At 43.7% G+C, this 22,260-nt stretch overlaps 1 protein-coding gene across 3 annotated transcripts; it reads left to right on the top strand.

The window, feature by feature from the left end:
• Positions 1–2,230: 2,230 nt before the first annotated feature.
• Positions 2,231–19,534, top strand: REEP2 (receptor accessory protein 2). 3 transcript variants are annotated; one of them, XR_004646860.1, is made up of 9 exons: positions 2,234–2,478; positions 3,437–3,509; positions 9,913–9,989; positions 10,441–10,561; positions 11,162–11,275; positions 11,791–11,935; positions 13,311–13,471; positions 16,232–16,386; positions 17,412–19,534. XR_004646860.1 is itself a non-coding variant. In XM_034779462.1 (8 exons), exons 1-8 carry the CDS (start codon positions 2,447–2,449, stop codon positions 16,304–16,306), a joined length of 777 nt encoding a protein of 258 aa, XP_034635353.1. In that variant the 5' UTR covers positions 2,231–2,446; the 3' UTR covers positions 16,307–19,534. The 3 variants fall into 3 exon arrangements, 2 of the variants coding, with proteins under 2 accessions (XP_034635353.1, XP_034635352.1); XM_034779462.1 differs by having other exon boundaries at positions 2,231–2,478; positions 13,332–13,471; positions 16,232–19,534; XM_034779461.1 differs by having other exon boundaries at positions 16,232–19,534.
• Positions 19,535–22,260: the final 2,726 nt, after the last annotated feature.

Here is a 22,260-nt window from a genome sequence, read left to right as displayed (position 1 = left end):
CTTCCCAAACAATCCCGATTATTCTGGATTAGTGACCTGTCCTCTTAATTATTTACCACTCCCTTAATCTTTGAGTCATCTGCAACTTTCTGTAGTAATTCTGTAGTTTTCTTCCCAGACATTGATAAGGATATTAAATAGTATAGGGCCAAGAACTGATTCTCTGCAAAATCCCACTGGAAACATACCTGCTTGATAACTATTCCTATTTGCAATCACCTTTTAAGATGTATCAGCCAATTTTTAATCCATTCAGTGCATTCCAGGTTAATTTGATATCTTTCTAGTGTTTTACTCTAAAGGTAGTGCAGTACCAGGTCAAATGTCTAAGTATTTTACATCAGCATTATTACCTTATCACCCAAATTTGTAATACCAACAAAAAAAATCAAGTTAGTTTAACAAGATATATTTTCCATAAACCCAAACTGATCTGCATTAATTACATTATCCTTCTTTAATTCTTTATTTAATTCTTCCATATCAACCACTTAATTATCTTGCCCAGAAGTGGTGTCAGGCTCACAGGCCTATAATTCCCCAGGTCATTTTGTTAACCATTTTAAAAAGTGGCACATTAGCTTTTCTCCATTCTTCTGGAACTTCCTCTGTGCTAAAAGACTTATCGAAAATCAACACTAGTGGTCCAGGGAGCTCCTCAGCATGCTTTTTATTTAAACTCCTGGATGCAAGTTATCTGTACCTGATGATTTAAACATGTCTAACTTTAGTAGGTTCTGTTTAACAACCTCCAGAGATACTAGTGAATGGAAAGATTACCACCACCATCTGATGAGACTATATCCTCTGTTTCCTCCCCTCCCCAAATATAGAACAGAAATCTTTATTGAATGCTTCTGCCTTTTCTGCATTATTGATCATTTTACCATTTCCATCTAGTAACAGACCAATACCATTGTCAGGCTTCGTTTAGTTAATATATTTTTAAAACTCTTAATATTGTCTTTAGCTCTGCTGGCCACAGATTTTTTTTCCTCATATCCCTTACCTTTCCTTATCAATTTTGTACAATTCCTAACTTCTGATTTAATTACCATAATTAATATCAAGTCCTTGTCCTTATTCTGCTGCTCTCACCTCTTCCTTGCCTTAGAATCATGAAATCTATCATTTCATGATAACTTTTGCCCAAATTGCCTTCCACCTTCAGATTTACAACCACTCTGCCCTGTTGGTCAGAATCATGTCAAAAATGGCTATCCCCTGGCTATTTTCTTCACTTTCTGAAACAAAAAAGTATCCCCAATAAATTGCAAGAACTTACTGGAAATCGTGCTTTGCTGTATTACTTCTACCACAGCTGTCTGGGTAGTTAAAGTCCCCCATAACTACCGGGTCTTGCATTTTGGATATTTGTTTGTTTTTGAAATGCATCATTCACCTCCTGTCTCTGATCTGATGATCTATAGCAGACCCCTATCAAGGACCTGGAAGAAAACATAAGATCATAATTGATAAAGTTTGCAGATGACATAAAAATTGGGGGAATGATAAATAAGGAAGAAGAGAGGCCACTAACAGAGTGATCTGGGTTGCTTGGTAAACTATGTGCAAGCAAACATGCATTTTAATATGGCTAAATGTAAATGTGTATATATAGATGTGGTATCCTAGAGGGGGGGAAGGGGTGCTGTGTGGTAGCATGGAGGGAAGATACTGGGAGCACTGTGTGGTAGAATGGAAGGGTATGGGGGGAGGGGTAGCCTGAAGGAGCATTGTGTAGTTGTGTGTGGGGAATACAAGGGAGCAGGCACTGTGTGGTGGTACAGAGGAGTATCTAGGGTGAAGGGGCTCTGCTGTGATGTGGACAATAGCCAAGGAGGAGGGGTGCTGTGTAGTAGCACGGGGCGATATGGGGGGTGCTGTGTGGTGGCACGGGAAGTATCCTGGAAGAGCAATGGGAGGCTGTGTGGTAGAGTGGCATGGGGAATGGGTGGTGTGGGGAGGGGTACAGTACCGAAGGGGGTGGTGCGGAGGGGTACGGGGGATCGCTGTGTGGTGGCGCGGGGGGGATACGGGGGGTGCTGTGTGGCGGCGCGAAGGGGGGGTACGCGGCGCGGAGGGGGGATACGGGGGGTGCTGTGTAGCGGCGCGAAGGGGGGTACGCGGCGCGGAGGGGTACCGGGGGGATCGCTGTGGGGCGGCGCGAGGGGGTACCGGGGGGCGGTGTCGCTGGGTGGTGACGCTGCGAGGTGGGCGGGTAGGTGGGACATACTGCGCCGCACAGGATTCGCACTGAGGAGACGTTGCTCTTGGGATGCTCTGGCCCCAGGTTCCCTCCGACGCGGCGAGGCCTACCCTTTAAGAGCCTGGGGTGGGGCCATACTTGCTGCAGGAACCTGCCCTTTAAGGATCATCCGAGGCTACCCCGAGCCGGCTGCTGCGGACCAGCTGCTCGCGGACCTCGAGCCGGCCCGGCTCCGCCATGGTTTCGTGGATCATCTCCCGGCTCGTGGTGTGAGTGCGGGGGTGGCTCTGCAGCATCCCGGCCCCCTGCAGTCTGCGGAGCCGCGGGTCGCACACTAGGGCCGGGAGACCGGCCCGCGCGGCGCCCCTCAGAGCCAGCGGCTCGGGGGACCTGTGCGAATTGCGGAGCGAGCCGCAGCCTGTGGCGACGCGCTGCGAGGCCGGGGTGTGTGGGGTGGGGAGGCTCCGTAGGCTTAGTGCGAGCGCCTCTTTCCATGAGAGCGCCAAGCCCTCGCCCCCCTCCCAGCGACACCGCCCCCGCCCCCCAGCCGCTTTGCAGCCTGGAGCCCACCTTGCCGGGCATCCGTCGGCATTAGCTGCATCTGGTAGGGGGCACTGGCGGCTATTCGGGAACGGGGGGGGGGGAGTGAATTTGAGACGGGGTCCCTGTCAGCACCCCCTTCTTCTCGTAGGAACGAGACACATAACTCAGCCCACCCGCGAGAGTCATCCTGAAAATGGATGAGCGCTGTGAGCTTTATAGGTCAAAGCTAACCCATTAAACCTGGCTTCTTGGTTGTCAGCAGTGCTAGCTGGAGCACTTGGGCACTGTGTCCATTGCATGAAATGCAGCAAAATTATTTACTAATGTACATTTCTGAATAGTCTTGAGGTGAATCACCTTGTAATGTGCATTTCACATTGCTGTAATCCCCACCATCCCCAGCTGCGAGAGGCATGGAGAGACACAGTGGTAGGAAATTCAGGGAGCTGAAGCTTTCAGATATAAAAGGAGGGTTTGGTGCCAGTGGAACTGCCCTAGGTGAAAGCCTGCAGTGGCTTCAGGCAGGCTGTGAGCACTCCAATAACTGAATCTTTATCCTGAGGTCAAAGGATGGGTTAAGGGAGGAGGGGTGTTTGTGTTAAGCAAAATTAAGATGAGGTGTTGGGATCCAGGAGGGGAGGAACATCAAGTGGCTAAGTTCTCATGGGCTCTGTTTTATTCTAGGCTAATATTTGGCACTTTATACCCTGCATATTCCTCTTACAAGGCCGTGAAGACGAAAAATGTAAAAGAATATGTAAGTGTGAGTCGCCGTGTTGTGTTCCCACTGGCAACCCCCCCACCTCCCTCCTGGCAAACCTGACTCTCATCCTGTTTTCAAGAATACCATACCATCCAAGATCCTCCCCCTTCTGAGACCAGCTTTTTTTCCCTTCTCTGTATGGAACAAAGCATATCTCCTATCATTTGAGTGTGTGTGGTAAGCTAGAGGCCAGCCCCACAAGGCTAGGTGTGGATGGAGTGTATTCAGACTCTGCCTTGCTAAGTTCAGACACTGACTTCCTCTGACTTTGCTGCTCTGCATCTCCGTTTGCCCGTCTGTAAAATGAGAACACCAGCCTCTCAAGCCTGTGAAGGTTAGCTGATGTTGACCATAATGCTTTACCAGATATTTCCAACAGAATTCTGCTCACACAATTGGGGCCAGATTTTCAAAGGAGCTCAGCTCCATTTAAGCACCAGAATAAAGGGACAGGTTTTCAGAAGAGCTCAGCATATTGGGTGTTGAGCTCTTTAGGCATTTTGGCTATAACTGTTACACGGGAACAGCTGGCTACTGAGCAAGCTTGAAAATCTGGTCTTATGTTTAGATACCCATAAGGAAGCAGAGCTCTCCTGAAAATCAGGCTGAAGTCAGACAGGATACTGGGCTAGATGGACCTTTGGTCTGACCCAGTATGGCCGTTCTCTCTGCAGGTGCTCATTATTGATAGTATTAATGGATCCTTTAAGGAGGTGTGGTGTTTCAGATTTGCTTATTGGGAGGAAGGGGTGGAGGATATTAGTCTATTCTAATAAGGTCCGACAGCAAAACCCTGGCAGAAGGGACCAGATTGAGATGGCGAGCAGTGCTTTATCAAAACACTACTTCTCTGGCGGCACCATTTAAGTTTCCATTTAAAACTCCTTTCGTTTCTGGTCCTGAAGGAAATGTGTGCCCCCATACATGGATGTCACACTGATTCTCCGCAGACAGACAGACATCTTGGAACAATATCTTTTTAAGAAGGGTGAGCAGCTCCAGAGTTGATAATTTAGTTGTCCAGATAATTTTATTAAAAATATTAAGGCTCTCAAATTATGAGGGGCCCTTTTATCCAGGTTGTAGGCTAATATGTTACCCCTACCTATTGACAGATTTGGAACAAAAGGAGATGATGTCATGGAAAGAGGCTGATTTGGCTGGAGGTTTCAAATCCTAAATCTAGTTTGGCAGAAGAGACAGTGAAAGAGTGAAAATGTGGTATAATCTGAAAGTATTTAAAAGTCCAAACAGATGAGATGCTTTTCCCTCCCCACTTCATTGGAATATGGCTCTCTAGCCCGTTTCTTCTGCTTCCTTTTGTTACTCTTCAGTCTTCCTTAGTTTTCCTTTTGTACATTGGATGATTTATTCTGCCCTGTTTCTTCTCTTGAATGATAAGAGACTTCTGTCAGGCTGGATTTTCTTCAGCTTTCTTTTAGGGCTTATTTCTCTTTAGTCTCCCCACCCTTGTGGTTTCTGCCCATGGTGTCGCAGTGGTTTGGAAAGTGGACTTTCCAGCAGCAAGCAATGAGTCTCCTGATTGGAGGCACGGTGCTCCTCTGAGCATTTCAGAACACCACCTCAGTGGGAGAGGTGATATCTGTCTGGTATTTGGGTGGAGTCTAATCCCCCTTCACTCTTCTTTGCCTGCTTCACTGCTGCCTCTAAGAGGAGCAACAATACTGGTGAGTAGGATACTGGTGTGGTGGAGTTGATGTCTGTGGTATGACTTGTGGTTCTCCTACTTGCAGAGCCAGGAATGGTATCAACAGTGAGGGCTCCAGGACCTAGTTCTGCAGTGTCTCCTTCTGTTTCTTCAGCCTTCTAAAGTTATATAGAGCTTTGCCTGTTGAATCCAGCCCACATCAGTAGTGACTCGGTAGTGGTGTCATTTTGAGGGAGAAATGGGTTTTGGTGGAACAATGCAGAATTAAATGGCACACATTAAATTAATTAAACATTTTACATTTGTGCATTTGATTTTTTCCTTCCTAAGTATAGTACTTTGTACTTGTGGTTAGATGTTTGGCTGCATGTGTGCGTTTTTTTTTCTTGTGTGCTGTCCCAGCTTTGCGCAGACAGGTGGCACAACAGACCTTGAGCGAACATCCCAATGACCACAGGATTCATTAAGGAGCGAAGGCACCAGGTCAGGTTTATTGCTGACAAAGCACAGTAATAGCACCTGGCAGATTTACGAGGATACTAAGACATGTATGGCCATGACAATAGATGCAGTTTAGTGAATAACAGGACTTTTCATTCCCCCCTTGGCTGGACAAAGATACTTCCTTTGAAATACATTTTTATACCTGGATACAAACAAGTTAGTACTGCCTCTGACATAGTTCGTTTCCCCTGATGTGGCTAGTTACTACCCATTACCTTGTACATGTTGGTTTGATTAAAACATTTTTATTACGTACTGTTATCCTGACCTCATTTTTTTTTTTTTAGGAGAGGTCAGTGTGTTCCTGTTATTCTTGGGGAATGTTTTTTGTACCATTCATGACATTGGGATGTTCTGGTACCACTTGATATCGGGATGTGTTTGCGTGAGTACTCTGTGCTTAGCACTTTTTAGGAATGTGTATTTCTGCAATATCAGTCCTGTTCTTGCCAGATTTTGTGAGCAAGTCCTGCCTTATACCAGGCCTCTGATACAAGGGCTTATGTTTCAGGTTCTCTTCCTTCTACATTTCCCCGCTTTTTATGGGGAGGAAAAGCATAATGCATGAACTGAAGAGGACCCAGTGGGCTAAACACTGTTATGTGGCAACCAACTGATTTGGCTCATAACTGTTTTCAGCTTTGTGAAACTAGGCCTTTTTACAGCATCAGGTATTACTGGTTTGGGCTTTAGTCTGTTGGCACATAACAAATGTGGTCAAGTCATGAGTACTTGTACCTAAGCTACCGCTAATTTTTTGTTCTGTTATCAGTTCTTCTTTATATATCAAGATGTCTCGTATAGAATTCCCTCATGTTGGATGCAACACTTCGAGTTAAGAAATTGTCATTTTTAATATTTAGAAATTCCAAGGACATCCTAATACTGCCAGCATGAGACCTATTATTCTATAAAAGTATGTTAAAAGAATGTGTTATTGGAAAGTCAAGCACTTGAAAGTTAGGAAATATTATTGTTGCCCTATCAATCTGAATAACTGGCATTTTCTAACTTTTAAATGTTTGATTATGCAACCTTAATGTTTATAGTATAGGGTTTTGGCTTATAATTTGTACAGTGCCTGAAAGAGTGGTACTCTAAAGAACACAATTATATTTATTCTTTTCAATTAGCAGTCTGCCAATTATTTAAAACTACAAAAACAAAATGAAAAACTAGTAGTCCTTGCCTTGAAAAGCTCAGTCTAAACAACAGACAACACTGGCAGAGAAAAGAGAAGAATTTTTATCTATGCTCATTTGACCTCTTTTTTACTTTTTTTTTAAATTCCTGCCTTACATAGCCAATTTACCTTACTTGTCCCACTGTCACCCACTTGACCAATTCTTTTTCTTCTAGTTTGTAGCAAACTCAGCTTGTCCCTTTTCCCCTGTTTTTGCAGACCACAGGATCTAGCTTCCTTCCTGGCTTTTTTCTCCTTCGGCCTCTGCAGCACTGAACGGTCCAAGCAGTTAACAGATGGTTGACTCTGTTAACATCAGTGCAGCCCCTAGTTGTGTGAAGTCATCTATTCTGGTGTAGCCCAATAATTTCTGTCTTTTGGGGCGGGGTAATGATCGGGATGAAGCAGCCCAGTTTCTTTAAAGGAAAACTGTGTGTCTTTGATGTAGAATTTTGAGTCAACAGAATAATGGATAAAGGAGAATCAGTCACTATAATTTAATTTTAGCTTTCAGAATGGCTTTGATAAAGCCTCTTGCAAGGGGCTGTCAGAAAATAAAGAGTAGGAATACATAAGAATGGCCATAGTGGGTCAGACCAAAGGTCCATCTAGCCCAGTATCCTATCTTTTAAACAGTGACCAATGCCTAGGATTGCTAACTTTCTAATTGCAGAAAACCAAACACCCTTACCCTGCCCCACCCCTTCTCCGAGGCACCGCCCATTCCATCCCTTCTCCCTCCGTTGCTCACTCTCCTCCATCTCGCTGACTTGCTCATTTTCACCAAGCTGGGGCAGGGGGTTGGGGTGCAGGAGGGGGTGTGGGCTCTGGGGTGGGGCTATGGATGAGGGGTTTGGGGTGCAGGAGGGGCTCTGGTCTGAGGCTGAGGGGTTTGGAGTGCGGGAGTGGGCTCAGGGTTTGGGTTTGGGGTGTGGGAGGGGGTTGGGGCCAAGGGATTGGGGTGCGGGAGGAGGTGTGGGCTCTAGGTGGTGCTGACCTCAGACAGCTCCCGGGAATTGGCAACATGTCCCTCCAACTCCTAGGTGGAGGCACTGCCAGGGGGCTCCACATGCTGCCTCTGCCTGCAGGCGTTGCCCTCACTGCTCCCATTGGCTGTGGTTTTGACCAATGAGAGCTGCGGAGCCGGCGCTTGGGGCGGCACCTGCGGGCGAGGGCAGCGCATGGAGCCTCCTTGGCTATTCCTCTGCCTAGGAGCTGGACATGCTGGCTGCTTCCTGGGAGCCACGTGGAGCCAGGTAGGAGCCTGTGTGCCCCGCTGCACCGCCAACTGGAGTTTTAACGGCCTGGTCAGTGGTTCTGACTGAAGCCACCAGAGTCCTTTTTTGATCGGGTACTCTGGTCAAAAACGGACACCTGGCAACCCTACCAATGCCAAGTGCTTCAGAGGGAATGAACAGAAGAAGTAATCATCAAGTGATCCATCCCCTGTCACCCATTCCCAACTTCTGGCTAATAGAGGCTAGGGACATCAAATAAATGGCCAATTTGTAATGTGACAAAAAGAGAAGTGAGACAACATAAAGTTCTATATTGAGACCAATAGTATTCAGTATATTGTGGATGTTTGTCGGCTGTGGCTCCATAGCTAAGGCTGAGTTGAAGTTTGCAGGAATTCACTTTCTTATGTACAAGGATATGCTGTATTTTTCTCCAAAATTACAGCACTTGTTGAGCATAGGATGAATTTTCTAAGACTTTATAAGTAAATTCATTAATTAATTTGAAATAAAATTTAATTAAGGTGGTTCTGTAAGAAATTTAGCATCCTATATCAGATCTTATTTTTTTCTCCCAAATTATCTTAATGACACTCTTCAAACTTCTTCATCAGAGAGGAAAATGTAAACTTCAGCGCATAAGCTTATTCTAGATAATTCCACACACACTTCCCCTATTTCACAATGGCTACCATCTGCCATTATTCTCAGTGACATTGAGTCTACAAGTTGCCTTTAGCAAAGATGGCCACTGCCTCCATTTATGTTCTGCTTGCAGTGCTTCTCTCTACCTCCTAACAATACAGGAGGGCTACCATCTTCCCTGAGAGCATCTTGACTTTTCTCCTATTGGAAACAATGGGAGTTAGTGATAATTTTGAAAAAGGGCAACACTTCATGCGTTTCCTCTGAAGGAGAAAACTTTATTCTTCAGTCTCTAATAGATATTCTTTCAGTTATGAATAATAGCAAAAAGTGATCATTAATGTCTTTAAATATGTCTTTTCAAAAATTACCCGATGCACCAATTCAAAAGGGAGGGGAAATTTTGTTGGCTCCAGAGTGTCAAAAAAACAATCAGGACCCACAGGGAAATATGTCCCTAAAAGTTTAATAATAAATAAATAAATAAATACGCTTCACCAGAAATATCACATGGTAACAGTTTCTATGGGTTTCTTGTTCAATGCTCACTTATAAAACTTTTAATTAAAATGAAAATTCCCAAACAAACTACATCAAAGATGGAATTAAGGTTTAGAGTACATATCGGTAATTTAGAATAAAAGTAGCAACATGCCTGTAGTGCTGTATATATCTGCAAGCATGACAAATCCAGGAAATTCAGGGTCAAAGTTAAAATTAGAAGGAAATCCAAACATGTTGTGATTTATGGCAAAAAGAAAAATCTAATGTTCAGTCAAAAAGTCTTGATCTAGTTTGGGACTATAAACATTAAAATGCTGTAATCATTTGGTATTTTATGGTGTCACTACATAATAGAATTAAGGTTGTTTGGGCGTTCCTAGCTATGTGTTTACATATCTTAATTTGTTTGGATTTTTTTTTTAAAGGTTAACCTTAGCTGACATTTTCCTGTGTTCATAATTTCATATTTTATGGATAATTATGACATCCATTTAATGTGTTCTATCCTAAATTACTGATACATACCCTCATCCTTAGGATAAAATTAACATCTTGAGGTGACAAGTCATTTGACAAGGAAGAAATCCCAGTTTTTGGGTTGTAACCTAGTGTTTGTGTTTTTTGGTTTATAATGGAATAGCTGTCCTTTTACAGGTGAAGTGGATGATGTATTGGATTGTGTTTGCCTTCTTCACCACAGCAGAAACACTCACAGATATTGTTCTTTCCTGGTGAGTATCCAGGCTGTTCGTTACATATGGGGAAGGGAGGGAAAGCTCTCAGACATTCTTCTAGGATCAGCTGCTGTGGGATACAGGAGGAAGGGTCCTTTCCACTCAAGGACTTTTTTTGTAGCCATTGTGGCTGGAAGCTGTGACTTAGCCTCTTTGCCTTTTGTAGACATAAATGCCTGGTGGGCTTCAGAGCCTGAGCTGCAGCCTGAGCCGCAACTACAAACGCTGTCTACACAGCTACAAACCCAAGTCTATGGAGACATACCCAGAGAGGCCTCAAGGAAGTGTGTCCCAGAGGTTCAGGAAAGACTCTGTTACATTGCTGGCCTTGTCATGATGATTCTGTTCCATTTCTGAATCTTCTCTTTACTAATCCGATCTACGACTATCTGCCTATCTGTATCTGTCTCTGACCTGCTCTTGATTCCAGCTTCTCCATCTCTCTCAGGTTTCCGTTCTATTTCGAGTTGAAAATCGCATTTGTGATCTGGCTGCTCTCTCCTTACACCAAGGGCTCCAGCGTCCTCTACAGGAAGTTTGTGCACCCAACGCTCTCCAATAAAGAGAAGGTACTTTTCTGTTGCCATGGCTATTGACCTGCCCTGGAAGTTGGGTGACTTTTGACCCATTTAGACCATAATAAAGATCCTGATGCATCAAGTCATATTTGTGCTGCCTACAGAGGATGTAGGATGTGTTACTTTTGTAACGCAAGGCGGGCAAAGTGCACCCTATGGAGTATTCCAATATGACCTATAGTAGCTGTAATTTTTAGTATAGATGTGTGGCTTACAGATGTGATGGGTTCCCACATGGACTACTCCAGCAGTTAGACTGTTTGAATCAAGGTGGAAGCCATGCATTCTAGAACCTGTGGCCTCTACAGGCTGCAACTTCATATTATTGGTAGGCGCAGCTATCCTCTGCTCCATCTTCTGTAAATTAGATATAGTTCACTGCTTTTTGACAAGTTGCAAATGCAACCCTCCACTGGGTGCAAGCCTGCTGTAAATGGGAGGGGGATGGCGGTGACAGAAGTAATGCCTAGTACTGGTGCTATTAGTCTTGGAGAAAGGTGCCTGATGAGCTTTTGGTTTTTAATGGGGAGGATCTCTGTCCATGTTTGTAACCAGGAATCTAAATGTTGGGTTTCCCCACTTCTTTCCTAGGAGATTGATGAGTATATTACCCAGGCCCGTGACAAGAGTTATGAAACCATGATGCGAGTCGGCAAGAAAGGTTTAAACTTGGCTGCCAATGCAGCAGTTACTGCAGCTGCAAAGGTAACACAACTGTGTGCTGCATCCACTTCTTTAGCCTCTGAGACACCAGTCTGCCCCCAGCAGGATAACTTCCATAGGATTGGAAGGGACCTCCTTGGTCATCAAGTGCATTGTCCAGCTATCGTAGGCAACCATGTCATATAATCCCATTCATACATTTATCAAATTCTGTTTTAAAACTATTTCAGTTCCTGTTGCTGTGTCCCTCCAGCTGATTTCCTGTTGGTTTGGAGGGAAGCTGATGGGTGCTGCTGACCTCACTCTCCTCCTGCCTTCCTCCAGTTTGCATTATTCTTCACACAGCACTTCAGCTTGGGGCGGGGCTGAGGGGGGAGATTTCTCTAGATCAGTCTTCTTTCCTGTTGGCTTCTAGAGCATGCATGTCTCTTCCTCTTGAGTCTCTTTGTGGGGAATGGGACATTTTCCCTCTCTTTCCAATTTGTCTCTGTGAAGAATCCCAGATGACAGAAGCCATGTATGAGATATCCATGGCACTAACTATGATGTCCTGTTAGGGTCAGGGAGTTTTGTCTGAGAAGCTGAGGAGTTTCAGTATGCAGGATTTGACTCTGATCCGGGATGAAGATACTGTGCATCTACGGAGCCCCAAGCCACAGCTGCGCACCTCCACTAGTGGCCTTGAAACCATTGAGGATTCAGGTATATAATACTCCTGGTAGGCTATTCTATGAGGCCCTGAACAACAGGGGTAAGGGGAGGGTATCGAGGCTTCAAGATAGTAGTAGGTGCTGCCAAAGCTTTGGATTTTGTTTTGAATGCTGTATGTAATACAGGAGTATAAGTTGCCTGTTACTTGGGGGAAAGAGATTTTTGGAGTGAGTTCCCTTCCAGATGAATCTGCTGTCATCCCTGGATTTTTTTTATTTTTAAAATAAATCCATTTAAAATTAAATTTGAAAATGACAGCCTACATTAATATAGTAAGTTTAGACATTAAAGTCATTTAAATTCATGAAAAAATGTTCATACAATACATGTCCACTACCATAATTTTTAAAGAATGCCACATCACTGAACTGGTGGAAGTTGCTGGCTATGCACCTGGAACCATACCTTTTTTTTTTAGTGCTAAACTAGCTTTTTCAGTAGTAGCTTCTTCTGGAGGTACGAAGAGAATTCTCTTCATTTCGGTTTATTCAATGAGTGCAGTTCAATATCCAGTTCCTTAAAGGTTAAAAAAACAATAGGAAAGTACAAAAGCAGGAAAGCTTGTTTTCCTTTTCCAATCTAAGAGTAAAAACTGGGTGTTAGAGTATGAGCTCTACTAATTCTAAAATCTTGAAGGACACGGTGAACAGAAACAATAGATCAGTTCACAAATTACAGATAAATACCTTCCTTCTTTGCTTAATCAGTTTCAAATGCAAAACATCTGAAACTTTTTTCTTGTGTATCCAGCACATTTAAGGTAGCTTTCTTAAATGTGATTTGTGTCAAGTTCTATTAAAAATGCACAAAAACATCAAGTAAAAATCAATCCTCTAGTAAATAAGAAGTATCATTTACTATTTTCTAACATAGAAGAATGTAAAAATGAAGTCTGAAAAAATGTTTTAAACTGTAGCAGCTTAAAGTAAATGTGTATAACTATAGAATATCCTCCTGTTAACAAAAGTACCAATTTTAGTGTACTGTTGTGTTTTAATGGTTACCAGTCAATGAGAATCAACCCCTCTTTATGAAAATAACTAAAAGGTAAAAATGCAAAATGAGTAAAATTGATTATTGAAATCAAGATTTCCTGCTTGCTCATTTAAATCATGATGAAAATCAGTGATTTAAATTGTTTGATGCAAATCAATCCACCCTGGTTAGGGGGCATGAGTCTTCTACAGTTTCCCCGTCCTTCCCAGATTATAGGCATGTTTGCACACTCTTGGGTGTATCCCTCAGGCCCTGAGTAAGAGCTGTTGACACCTCTCTCCCCTCCTGACAGCCCTGATTGGGAGCCCCTTTTGGATGGACTTGGTACTGAAAAATATAAAAGGTGTTTTTGTTTTCTTCTCGTGCTTAGCTGCTTCCTGTTACTCCTCAGGAGAAGAGGCCAGTGTGTCTCAAAGGTCAAATGGGGCCCAGTCTGATTCTAGAACAGAACCTTCAGATGAAGATGCAGGAGACAAAACACCAAAACGCACCCAGAGCCTCAAAGCTCCTAAGAAAGTGACAAAAGCTGAGGTGAGCTGGTATCTGAATGACTTCTTGGGCTGGAGCTGGTTTGTATAGTTGAAATTATAGTAAAGAACAGAATTATCAGATGCATAGATCATGATATGTTGAGGAAGAGTCAACTTGTCTTTTGTAAAGGGAAATCATGCCTCACCAGTCTATTAGAATTCTTTGAGGGAGTCAACAAGCATGTGAACAAGAGTGATACAGTAGTGTACTTGGACTTTCAGGATGCCTTTAACAAGGTCCCACGCCGAAGGCTTTGAAGCAAAGTAAGTGATCATGAGGTAAGAGGGAAGGTCCTCTCATGGATCAGTAACTGGTTAAAAGATAGGAAACAAAAGATAGAAATAAAAGGTAAGTTTTCACAGTGAAGAGAGGTAGATAGCAGGGTCCCCTAGGGGATCCGTACAACGTATTAATAAATGAAGGGGTAAACAGAGTAAAGTGGCAAAGTTTGCAGATGATACAAAAGATAGTTAAATCCAAAGCTGACTGTGAAGAGTTACAAAGGGACCTCGCTAAACTGAGTGACTGGGCAAAAAAATCGCAGATGAAGTTCAGTGTTGGTAAGTGAAAAGTAATGCCTGTTGCAAAACATAATCCCAGCTATGAAAAACGATGGGGTCTAAATTAGCTGTTGCCACTCAAGAAAGAGATCTTGGAGTCGTCATAGATAGTTCTCTGCAAACATCTGCTCAGTGTGCAGCAGCAGTCAAAAAAAGCCAACATAGGGGGACAGAGAATAAAACAGTAAATATCATAAAGCCACTATATACATTCATGGTATGCCCACAGTTGAATGCTGCATGCAGCTGTTGTTGCCCTATCTCTGTACTTTTTTCCAATTCTACTATAGCTTTTTGAGAAGAGTATGGAACAGCTTCCATATGAGGGAGAGATTAAGAGGAATGGAACTGGTCATCTTAGAAAAGAGACGACTAAGGGGGGTATATGATAGAAGTCTATAAAATCATGAATGGTGTGGAGAAAGTGAATAGGGAAGTGTTATTTATTCCTTCACATAATACAAGAACCAAGAGTCACCCAATGAAATTAATAGGCAGCAGGTTTAAAACAAACATAAGTACTTCTTCACACAATGCACATTCAACCTGTGGAACTAATTGTCAGGGGATGTTGTGAAGGCCAAAACTATAAATGGGTTCAAAAAAGTAGTAGATACATTCATGAAGGATAAGTCCATCAGAGGCTCTTAGCCTAGATGATGAGGGATGCGAAACAATGAGACTTCCACTTCCCTGAGACAGTTCGTGTCAGGAAACTTTTACTGATAGATACAGCCTGTGTCTTAGAAATGCCCCAGATATATAACTTGATCCTGTTACTCCCCTTTTGGCCTTTTTTCAGATAGGAGCTGATGGTTATTATGCCTTCCTTCCTTCCATTCACATCTCTAAGCCTTGCCACACACTAGAATGGGTGCATTTATGCCCAGTATAGTTTCCATTCTAACCCCCTCTTTTCAGATGTTCATAACTCTGAAACTTTTGTTTTTTGAGCTGAAACTTTCCAGGCTTGGGCTTTTGCTGAAGGTCTCCCCAACATCATAATTTGGATTACAAATGATAAATATGTTGTTTCTTCCTATTATAAAGGTGGGAGCCATTTTTTGCTCAGCCTAACTCAAGCTGCTAAACTTTGAAACATTTAGTGATGGATTGATAGTTTGAATTGCACCATCTGTAGTAACATGGCATTAATATTTAAACGTTTAGACTGGGTATGCTGCACACTTGGGTGTCTAGTTACCTGCTAGGCAAAATGCCTGGTCTGATGAGATGCTTGAAACCTGCCTGGATTTCTGATCCTAGAAGCTCCTCTGGCTTGATCCTCCTGCTCTCTTCCCTAAAAGGCCCTGTGGCCTAGAACAGTGAGCATAAACTGCTGCGAAGCAGGAGGGCCAGATTCTATTGCAATTCTCCTATTAATGGGTGTTAAAGGTGATCTGTAAAGTGCAGGAGGTGGGTGGGGGGGAAGGAAATAGGGACTGTGTCCTTTTCTGCTGCTGCTTGACAGATACAGAAGGTAAGGTGCTTTTCAGGAAGACTTGTTTCTTCCGCTTGGTCTTTCTTCAGAACTTTCAAGTCCAATTTCTGTTCTTTTGTTGTGGGAATTCTTAGACACTTTTTCAGAAACATGCTTTGGGCAACTTCTCAGCTCTGTCAATGGTGTCAAGTCTTCACAACTCAATGAATCCACTCCCCTCCCTAAGGATCTGGAATAAGATAAGCAATTGAAGCAGAGTGTACAAAGTAGTCCAAGACATTAATGGCTCTCTTTCTGGAAGAGCAGGATTGTGGGTACTATTTAGAACCAGAAAAGTTGGAATAGAGACTGATTGATTGATTTGAAACCTAGTCTCTTTTCTCCACCCCAACCCCACCCCCAAGCCACTCCTACTCTCAAGGCCCCTTGCTGGTTCTTGGTTTTTTTCTATTACAATTTCCTATGGTTTAAAATGTTTTTCATTCCCTGTTGCTATGTGAAAGACCCTCTGAAACAACAGAAAACTTAATGACTATACAATGACACTGACAAAAAAAAGTTAAATATCAAGCAGAAGTCAGATTTTTGAGCAGACTGTGTCCCTTCAGCCATGTTTAAGGGGTCAGCATATTGGGTTAAATAGACTCCTTGTGTTCTGCCAACCCTCCTTGCCGTGTTGTGTTGATCTATGCTCCCCCTCCTTTCTGCTCTGTACTTGTGCCCTACATGAACTGATAGTTTCTCTGTTTTCTTTTGCAGCCTCCACTAAAGAGTGTGAAAGCTCGCCCCAAGAAGAAAGCTGCAGGCTCCATTGCTGCTGGGGAGTCAGCCTAAGGACAGCCCCATCCATCTGTCCCAGGATTTGCCTGTCACTTTGAAGGGACACTTTCCAAAGGAAGAGAGCTGAGATACATGTACATAACAGCTACTTCTTTGTAGAGCTTATTCCAAGGCGAGGGCGTGGTAGGGATTCAGCATGTGGCGTGGAGGATGCACATCCTCAGAAATTATTTAGTCTTCATCTCTCTGTTGGAGGGAATGCTGATCTATCTGTACATAGCCCGTTGCTTTGGGATCCCCTCTCTGCATAACCCTAATAGGGAAACTCTGCTGGAAGAACTGATTATTATTATTCTTAACATATGTACAATGTGCCTCAGGTGGCACATGACCAGGGTTCATCACCAAATTTGGTCCGCTGGTTAATTAGGGTTAGAGCCATCCCTTGTGCAGAGGCTGGAAAAATATTCAGGATGGGGCCACTGAAGTTCCATTTGGGGTGGAGAGCTCCCGAAAATGTCTTACATCAGCCTGGGTATCCTCCTGTAGCTACTGAGGGGAATTATTGGTAGGAAGTGCCTGTAGCAAAGTGGCTGGTACCAGTTCCTTTGTAATTCAAGCCCATTCTCGTAGGGAAGGGGACTGAAGCAATATGTGGCTGATGCTTTCCAGTTTCATTCATGATTGACTTGGAGGAGGAGTGGAATTGTGTCAGGGTTCCAGCATATGCTGCAGATGGACTCTCAGGAAGTGAGGCTGAACAGCTTTCTTTGCTTTTCAGGGAGAAGGAAGAGAAGGGAGGGAGCTGAGACTCCACAGTGGCTAGGAGGACATGAGTGGGTGTGTGAGTGTGTGCACATGCTGGAGTATATACAAGTGTGTCTGCTGGAGAACTGACTACTTGGCAGTCCTGGAGTTTATGGTCCCGTCTCCAGAATTGCTTGAATTTTATTTTGGATTCCATAGTCCAATCCAAATCCTGTATGGATGATGTCAAAAAGGGTGGGTGTGTGAGGCAATGCGGGGGCCAATGAGCCTCTCCTGGCAATGCGTTGGGTGGACTGTGAGGATGTTACATTCACACCCAATGGCTGAACTCCACAGCACCCCAATGCTAGTTACCCTAGAACTAATCTGACAAATTCTTTCATTCTAACAGATGACACTGGAAAACCTGGCTCAATGCAGTCTGCAGACTTACTTGAGTAAGTGTGAGGTGGAACAAATCTAGAGGCCCTTCTATCCCAACTCAGAAGGCTCCAGGAGAGCCAATCCACGGGGCGTGAGAGTTTACAAATAACTGAAGTATGAAAACTTCATTGTCCTGATACCAGGACTCCATTCTTCAGTTGGGGGGAAAAATACAGTATTGGGATTGATCAATCCTTCTGCTGCATCTCACTCCAGCCCTTGAACAGCTCTTCATGTATTTAACAATGTGCCAAATCCATCAGTCTCCTGGAACCTGAGCAACATGTAAGATTCAAGCCAGAAATACTTTTGGATATGGGGTATGTAATGTGGGGGTTGGACGTCAGTAGCACTAACATTAAAAACAAAAACAAAAAACACCTTTGAGGTGAGTCAATGAGAATAGCTGAAGGGATCCCCCCTCCTCTGGGTGAGAACACATCCTAACCTGTACCCATCTGTAGATCTTTCCCAATGTCTCTTGGTGGGGGGATCCAGAAGATGAGTAGGGCCCCTCATATCACTGTTATCACTTGACTAATGTCTTGGAGATGAATATTTGGTGGCCTTGATTTTTCACTGAGATTAGCTGCCAAAGGAGCTTTCCTGTCTATTAAAGACCATTCTCTCTGGATTTCCTCCCATTTCTGTAGCCTATTTTCTCGCTTCTAAAACTATGGCAGAGCTCTTAGCCTAAACACCTAGTTGTTATGTTGTTGGCAGTGTATAGGAACACCTCCTGTAGCTTTCTTCAATTTTTTATAACTTGACTGCCACCTTTTGGGCTGAAATTTTGCACGTTTCTTCTTGGCCTGGGCATAAATTTTATGAAAAGCTCATCTCTTTCAAATACAGAGAGAGAAGGGATACAATTTTTGCCATTTAAAAACAAAAAAATCAAGCATACTGACCAGTTCTAATGTCTTGGTAGGCTGTGGAAGAATCTTGTAATTTGTCAGGGATGCTAGCCCTAAGTAGTAGATAAGGTGGTCTAGTGAAAGTCCTTTTTGATTTGGCTGAGGCATTAAGATTTACAAGCTTACTTTGTGCATGTGCATTGTATTTTTTTCTAAATTATGATCTGCCAGTGTTCCAGTGCTACTGCACTTGCATGTGTATCTATCGAAGTGGAAATTCTCATTCAGGATACAATCTCTTATCATTTGTGATCTGGACCCGCATAAGAAAGTGAAGAGGAACTTTTTATTCCATAGAATGACATGTGAAGGTGCATTTGGAAAGAGACTTGACTGTGAAGGAACCATGTCCAAGTCTATCCTATATTGGACAGGACAGGGCAATTATGCTGTATATAGTAAGTAACTTTGCATGATCAGATTTCATCAGGTTTTTGTTTTTTTAACCTAAAAATCTCCATATCAAATTCTCTGTTTAAAAAACTGAAGGACTCAAGTCTAGAAATACCAAGGGTAAGGCAGCCCATATTCTACTTCCAACCCCCATTGCCCTCTTTATGCATATTAATTTCCATACAATCCCTAATTACATGATCCTCATACTATCACTTTCCACAAGACCTCTGCCTTGCTCACTCCAGAAGCTGGACAGTGTGAACTGAAGGAGGTAAGCTTATCCCGTGAATAAGGCAGAGGCTCCTTTCCTGTTCTTGTGGAGGAGTTGGCTGGTGTGCAGTGTATGGAGACAGGAACCACACACTGAACAATTTATAATAAAAAATCATGAAAGAGCTGCTTCATTCACTGTGCACGATCCGTTCTGTATGTTGAAAGGGGCAGTGGTTCTCTGGGAAAATTGGTATGTTATCATGCAATTAAATACTGCATTGTAATCTGTGCACACCCACATTAGGGGCAGAGTTGAATGCATAGCCTTAACTGTCATTTTCTGACCCGTGAGTGCTTCACTGTTTAGCCTTAAAATTCCTTTGATAGCCTTTTGAATATGAATTGCATTAGTCTGTTATCTATCAAATACTATCACTGTTCTGCAGCTGTCTTTCATTTTATCCTTGAATATAAATCCATGGCACGCCACACCTTGAAAACTGTGTGCAGATATGGTCGCCCCATCTCAAAACAGATACATTGGAATTGGAAAAGGTTCAGAAAAGGGCAACAAAAATTATTAGGGGTATAGAACTGTTTCCGTATGAGGAGAGATTAATAAGACTGGGACTTTTCAGCTTGGAAAAGAGACAACTAAGGGAAAATATGATAGAGGTCTATAAAATCATGAGTGGTATAAAACAAGTAAATAAGGAAGTGTTATTTACTCCTTCTCATAATACAAGAACAAGGGGCCATCAAATGCAATTATTAGGTTGCAGGTTTAAAACAAACACAAGAAAGTATGTTTTCCTGCAATGCATTGTCAACCTTTGGAACTCCTTGCCAGAGGGTGTTGTGAAGACCAATACTATAACGGGGTTCAAAAGGGAGCTAGATAGCCATTGATGGACCTATCTTCCATGAATCTATTAGCCAGGATGGGCAGGAATGGTGTCCCTAGCCTCTGTTTGCCAGAAGCTGGGATTGGATGACAGGGCATGGATCACTTGATGATAACCTGTTCTGTTCATTCTCTTTGGGGCACCTGCCATTGACCACTGTCAGGGGACAGGATACTGGGCTTGATGGACCTTTGGTCTGACACAGTATCGCCGTTCTTATGTTCTAAGGTCAGGCTAGCATCATTGTAATTATGTATTGTAGAAAGTACAGAGTGGGATACTGTAACTGTTCAGAGTAAAATTCACCCTCTTTCTGCTCTATTGATCCAACTTGGGAAGCCCAAGCTGGGGGTATCTAAAAATTGGTGTCCTGGCTGGGTAGTTGCAAACATGAGTTTGTAGACACTAGTGGGGCGTGGAGGGCAACTTTACTACCAGTAAAAAGAAGAACAGGAGTACTTGTGGCACCTCAGAGACTAACAAATTTATTAGTTTCTAAGGTGCCACAAGTACTCCTGTTCTTCTTTTTGCGGATACAGACTAACACGGCTGCTACTCTGAAACCTTTACTACCAGTGCAGATAGCAGATGAATAGAGTGGTGGTGCCAGCTCCATTGCCTGGAATAGCAGCAACACACTGTCATGCTCAACTCCTTCCACCAATGGCCTCATGCACTCTATTCTCTGAATGTGTCTGTGGGAGGTAGAATTAGGAGTATTGTGTCGGAGAGGTACATGCAACCCACTGGAGAATGAAGCCGTGAGGCTACATTGCCGTATCCATGCTAGGCAAAAGATTTGGGATCTTTTGGGGATCAAAAGTTACCTTCCCTTGCTCACTGCCCCTCTGGTGAATTGGTCAACAACACATCCTCTGCCTCTTTCTCTTTGTCGAGCTCTTAGCACTGCTCAGCAATTAGTGCTGCTCCTGTTATCTCTTGCTTGCTGCTGCCAACCCCTGCCCTTCCAAAGCAGGGCTTTTGGTTGCTTTTAAGGGCTCAAGTCTCAGGGGCCTGGTCTCCTGCCTTCCTGTGCTAGGTTAATAGAAAACAAAGTTGATATTTAGCACTACATAATCACTAATCTCCAAGCTGTCAGCAAAGGTGGGTCAGTATCCCTGTCCCCACTTTATACCGAGGTTTAATGACTCAGCTGAGGTCACAGTGTGAGACTGGTGGAGCCAGAAATAGAAACCAGGTCTCTTGAACTCCACATCTTGTTCCCTATTTCCTGGGCCAGGAAGCAGCAGAAAGTGACTCTTATTCTTAGCAAGAATAAAACCTCAGCATGGCCTGTGTGCCTTGCTGTCAGCTTCCAACGTGAGCACCAGAGGGAGGCTAGGCCTGATCCTCATATGGGATGTAAAGGCTTTGACCAGGTAGATCTAAAACTAATTAAACATCCATGTGATAGTTTATAGTCAGTTCCCAGGCCTGGTTTTAAGTATGGATGGGTGGTAGCATGTATAACCTCTTTCCCTTAATGAAAGCTTTCCACTTGCTGTTTCAGTAGCATACTTACTAGCTGCTGTGCCTACAACACCATTATGTGGCAGAAAATGCTGACACTGCCCCACATTCAGTGGTTTCCTCAGGGCTCAGACTGATGCAGGTGAATTGTTATATGTTAAATCTTTACTTTGCAGCAGAACCTGTTGCACCCAATAACACCCCCACAGCCGGTTGCTTATATGTCTAGATGCAGAGATGTAAGTGGGATGATAGAAGAAGAAATGACTGGGATGATAGAAGAAGAAATGGGTGTTCATTACTCGTAGGATGAGTAAGCTATAGCACACGAAGTACATGAAATCTGTACTGGAGGCAGCTTCACTGGTGGTTCCTATTCACATCAGTGGCGTAGCCAGGTGGAGGGAAGAGGGGCAGCGGGGGAAAAAAAAAAAAGGCACCACCCGCTCCGTAGGTCTTCAGCAGCATTTTGGCGAGTGAAGGTCCCGCCGCCGCCAAAGACCCGGAGCGCCGCCCCGTCAGTAAAAGCGCCGCAGCGGGTGGCTCCTTACCCCCCCCCCCCACTCCCGGGTGAGTAAAATTAAAAAGGCGCCACTTGTGCTCGGTGGGGGAGCGGCCACTGCCCTGCTCCCCCCCCAGCTATGCTACTGACTCACATAAAGGGGAAATGCCATCCTTCCACCCTAAGAGCCTATGTCACGCTGCTGGAGAAGGAAACTTTGAGCCATGTTTTCCTTTCCTTATGAAACATGGTGATCTTGCATCGTGCTGCATAAGAAGGGAAAGTTGTACCATTCCAACTGCCACGCTCCCTCCTTGCTCCCTTACCATGTAGGAGGAAATGCTATGTCTGTCTGTCTTAGGGTTTTATATAGCTGCCCATCGGTGTTGTATTTGAGCACGTTCCACATAAAAT

Source organism: Trachemys scripta, chromosome 8 (genome assembly GCF_013100865.1).
Source record: "Trachemys scripta elegans isolate TJP31775 chromosome 8, CAS_Tse_1.0, whole genome shotgun sequence".
NCBI classification, from domain to species: domain Eukaryota; kingdom Metazoa; phylum Chordata; order Testudines; family Emydidae; genus Trachemys; species Trachemys scripta.
The sequence above is the reverse complement of the archived record's forward strand: the minus strand, read 5'-3'. Positions and strand labels throughout refer to the sequence as shown.